The 4,888-nt window shown below is 24.9% G+C and overlaps 1 protein-coding gene across 1 annotated transcript; it reads left to right on the top strand.

Annotated features, from left to right (window-relative positions):
- Positions 1-340: 340 nt before the first annotated feature.
- On the top strand, positions 341-3,279 carry LOC100804261 (cytochrome b561 and DOMON domain-containing protein At3g07570). The gene is made up of 4 exons (XM_006599709.1): positions 341-397; positions 1,514-1,916; positions 2,324-2,604; positions 2,989-3,279. Exons 1-4 carry the CDS (start codon positions 341-343, stop codon positions 3,277-3,279), a joined length of 1,032 nt encoding a protein of 343 aa, XP_006599772.1.
- The last annotated feature ends 1,609 nt before the right edge of the window (positions 3,280-4,888 follow it).

Here is a 4,888-nt window from a genome sequence, read left to right as displayed (position 1 = left end):
TAAGTTTAAGCTAACTGACCTTCAATTTATACATCATATTTTCTGCACAGTTATTATTCAAGAATGATCAATGAGTGACATTAGTTTTACCCAAAGAAAATTAAAATATATATAAAGTGATATACAAAAGTCAAAACTCATACTTTATAGAGAAGCTATCTCTTTTTTATTAATATTTTCCCTTAGTAGCTTTGTACAAGACAGCAGTATAGTTCAAACAAGTAACTTTCTTTTAACTTATAATTGTATTATGATATCATTTTGATTTCAATTTTTCTTGCTGGAAATTAACACCGTACGCAGTTGTCTGGTTGATCTTATCGTACATTTGAACGAAACCATGGCTGTGTCTGCATGTCCTGTTCCAGCCGGCAATGCCAATTGTCAAGAACTGCTCGTTAATTCCAAGGATAATTTATAGAACGTTTCTGATTTTTTCCACTATAAAACTGAACATAATTAATGGCACAACCTAAGTAGTTACCTCCACACAAAAATGAAGCTGGCATACTTTTGCCAAATATTAGTGTTCATTATCCTCTATAGCTCATCAACCTTTGTGACTTCTCAAGATTCATGCTCCTCTAATTTGGTGCAAATTCAGTTTCCTATCCCTTTCGATACAAGTTCACTACTGTGCAGTCCTGTTTGGCCTGCTCACAATTTCATCCTTAGAGTACGTGTTGCATTTTTCATCCGTATTTTATGATACAGAAATTAATGCACCTTTTTTTTAATTATTTTATTATTATTAACTGAAATTTATTAAAAATTATGTTGTTGTGTAAGTTTTATTTCTTACTCAACAAGTTTTGCATATGATTTTATTTTTTTAATAAATTTTAACCAAAAATAAATAATGTATTAGCAAGAGTGTCTTAGAAAATATGCTAACATTTTTTTTTAGTGATGATAGCTTTGAGTGCACTTTTCAAAAACTGTATATTTCATCAAAAGGACTACATAATTCTTAAGTACTTAGTGATGAGATTTAGAGAGGATAAATAGGCGTAAGCAACTTTTTCTCCAAAAAGTAGAGTTCGTGACTTTTAAGTTACAAAGTAACATTAGTTTTAGCTAAGGCTCATCTACAAAAATGATGTATTTTGCTGTCTTGATAACAAAAAAAAAAAAATACTTGCATTTAATTAACACCTCTAACAAACTTTATGAATAAACTTTTCAGAAATATCGATTTACCATTCACAATTTTATTACGTGAAGATCAATATTTTACAACCATCTAGCACATGAATTATTTGGTGTGAGATTGTTTTTTCTTAATTAATATAGTTTTAAGTTTTAGATATATAATTATATTAAAATATTTACACAGAGAGAACTTTACCATCCATGATTATTCTACTAAACTCAAACAATTACCTCTCCCGTTAAATGTGGTTTAATTTAGACCAAAGAAAGAAAAACAACGACAACACTTTACATTTTGACTATTTGATATATAAGTTGAATTAGTGCGCTGACTATCTATTTTTTTTCTTCTGATCTTCAGTATGCTAAGGCTTCATCAGATGTGTGGAGCTTCATATTCTCAATCCCATTAGACAAAAAAGCTTATGCGGCCATAGGGTTCTCAAAAGATGGGAACATGGTGGGTTCTAGTGCAATTGTGGGGTGGATGCCATCTGCAGGAGCTGGGGGTATGAAATTGTACTATCTAGGTGGAAAATCACAAGATGAGGTAGTTCATGACAAAGGTGATCTTTATATTATGAACGCATCCTTTGTTCCAGCAAGTGCTAAGCTAGGCTACTTCATCTTCCAATTGAAAACCACCCAACCTTCTTCGAATCTCATATTTGCCATTGGACCCAATGGTCAATTTCCAGATTATCCAAACTATGCCTTGCCCCAACATATCGATCAGACATCCATTACCATAGATTATTCAAAAGGTTAGCGACTAAGCTTTTTGTTATGATCAATAAACTTTACACTAATCATCTCCAAGGTTTTGTGTAATTATATAAACATCTACTTTTTTAACCATCTCCCTTGTAGGAGTATTAGTGTAACATATATAAGAGATATTAATGTAATGTTTTTAAACTTAAAAATGGTTAGTTTAGAAATAAAAGAGAAAGAAAAATATTATGAGTAATTTGGTAAAAGTTTAGTGAGTACGAGTAAAATTTGCTCTCTTTTTTATATTTATATTCTTTTCTTCAAATTGCTGAATCAAATTGTGACAAAATTATTTTTAATATTAGATAGTTTTCATTAAAAATGTGTTGCTGAGTTAAAAAAAAAATCCGTTGAATTTGAATCTTATTGTAACTTGGTTTTTCTTGCAACGTAACAGGTTCTACGAGTGGAAATTCTAACCTAAATCTTCTTAGAAGTCATGGAGTTCTGAACATCATGGGATGGAGCATTCTAATGATAATAGGATCCATAATTGCTCGCTACTTCAAGCAATGGGATCCCACTTGGTTTTATTTCCATGCTTCCATTCAAGCATTTAGCTTTGTGGCCGGCGTAATTGGAATTATATGTGGATTGGTCTTATCTAAGAAACTCAACACTAAAGTGACTCATCACAAAAATATAGGAATCGTCATTATCATCCTTGGATTCCTACAGGTTAATTTGTCTCTGATTTTGGATAATTTATCTTAGGTTTAAATATTTTTTCACACTGTAATATCCTTCTTTTCAGTTTGTTACAAAATATTTTTCATTTTATTTTAATATCTAACATTTCTAAATATTTACTTTTAGTATTAATTGTTAATCTAAGTTATGATGTGACATTTAAATAGTCACGTTATCATATGTCATAATGTGATGTTTTATTAGTTTGTCATGTCATCATTAGTAAACTAAGATTAACATGGATATTAAAAACAAAAATTTAAAAATTTTAGATAATAAACTAAAAATAAATATATTACATATATAAAAAACATATTTAAATCATTTTAATTTTCTCTCATAATATCTGTTTTTTTATTTATTATTTCATAGGTATTAGCCGTTGTATTTCGACCAGGAAAGGAATCGAAGATACGAAAGTATTGGAATTGGTACCATCATAACGTGGGGAGGATTTTGATTATCTTTGCTGTGCTTAACACCTTTTATGGACTCCATTTAGGAGGGGAAGGATCTAAGTGGTTTCTTGCTTATGGAGTCATTATTGCTGTCTTAGTTATTATCGTTGTCATTTTGGAGATAAGAATGCGTATCATTGCAAGAAGAGAGACTCCCTCCAAAGATAACTCATCATATCCTCAAGCCGTGGAGTTACCTTATTAACTTAACATGTCTGTTTATAATATATAAAAGTTAAATTGAATGTCTTCATATTACATTATCACATTAGTAAAATTAATGATTTGAAGCAAAGAGAAATTTTCACCGTCAGATTGTCATGTCAGTAAAATTATTAATTTGATGACTTAAAGGAAAAAAAAATATATTCTATGTTTTGTGTAACTGTATTAATAGTACTACCAAGAAAAACTTATTAAATAAAATAAATATAAAAATTTACACTAATTTAATATTATTATCTATGCACATATTTATTTATTTTTATAATTAGTTACTTTAAAATATATTTCTAGAAAATAATAAATTAAATTTATGATTTTAAATTTATAAATTAATATAATATAATATAATATGAAAATAAAGCAATATAAAAATTAGATATATACATGTATATATATATAAATTTAAAAATAAAATTATTAATAGTTATATTCAATGTTACAACACTAATAGTTAATATAAATATAAAAAATTTACATTATTTTTATTGTAATTTTTATTTTATAAACTAATTTTTTAAAAAACTATAAATGTAATAATTAAATAATAAATATTATTGGTTTCACTTTTATATAAAAATAGCTATATGTAAAAATATATGTTACAAAATTTTTCGTATGATAAAGTCAATAACAATATTTTTCTATTTTAAATTATTTTTTCTAAAATAACTTTTTTTCAATGATAAAAAAAGTAATTATATTTTAGATTATTTTAATATCACATTGAAGTTACATAATGATTACCAATAAGATTTAATAGTTATATATATTAAAATATTATTAAATCATATTAAATAATATTAATAGAAAACCATTATATATACATGAATGAATTTTAAGATTGAATTTTATGTAAATAAATAAATCTAAACTCAAAGTTAATTTATTTATTAAATATAATTTTAAATTAAGCTCATCCATAGTCTTTTAAATGTATTAACTATAATAATATAATCTTGATATTATTTTAAATAATAATTTTCATATTAATAGTAAATTAAATAATATTTGACTATGCTTAATTTTATTTTTTTAAAAATAAGGTACATTAAAGTATATATTTCAAAAAATAAATAAAAATATTTATAATATTATGTACTGTAAAATAGTATATATTAAAATTGTCTAAGACATTATTATTATTAATAATAATAAAATAGTAGATATTATTATTATTATTATATATTAAAATAGTACAATATATTATTTATTTCTTGGTTTTTTTCACTTGGTTCTTTATAAAAATTTAATATTATTCAAAGCTTTTAATAAAGAAATTATTTTTAAAATTAATAATATTTATAGTCATTGATTATAATTAGAATTGTATTATCGTTTTCATCGTTCATTATCAAATTGATGTTTTCATTTTTTATATAAATTCAACTTCAAAGAGTTATAAATATTCACCCAATTTATTTCTAGAGTGCTTTCTATCTTCTTCTTTATTTCATTATTATAATATTATTTCTTTCATTCTTTATTTTTATTTTAAATCTAACTTTTTCTTTGAATGATTTTTGTGAGATTAAATTAACATTTGAATCAATATCATGTTTTTATTAGAAAGTTCTTATACAAATCATTTA

Source organism: Glycine max, chromosome 16 (genome assembly GCF_000004515.6).
Source record: "Glycine max cultivar Williams 82 chromosome 16, Glycine_max_v4.0, whole genome shotgun sequence".
Lineage (NCBI taxonomy): Eukaryota > Viridiplantae > Streptophyta > Magnoliopsida > Fabales > Fabaceae > Glycine > Glycine max.
The sequence above is the reverse complement of the archived record's forward strand: the minus strand, read 5'-3'. Positions and strand labels throughout refer to the sequence as shown.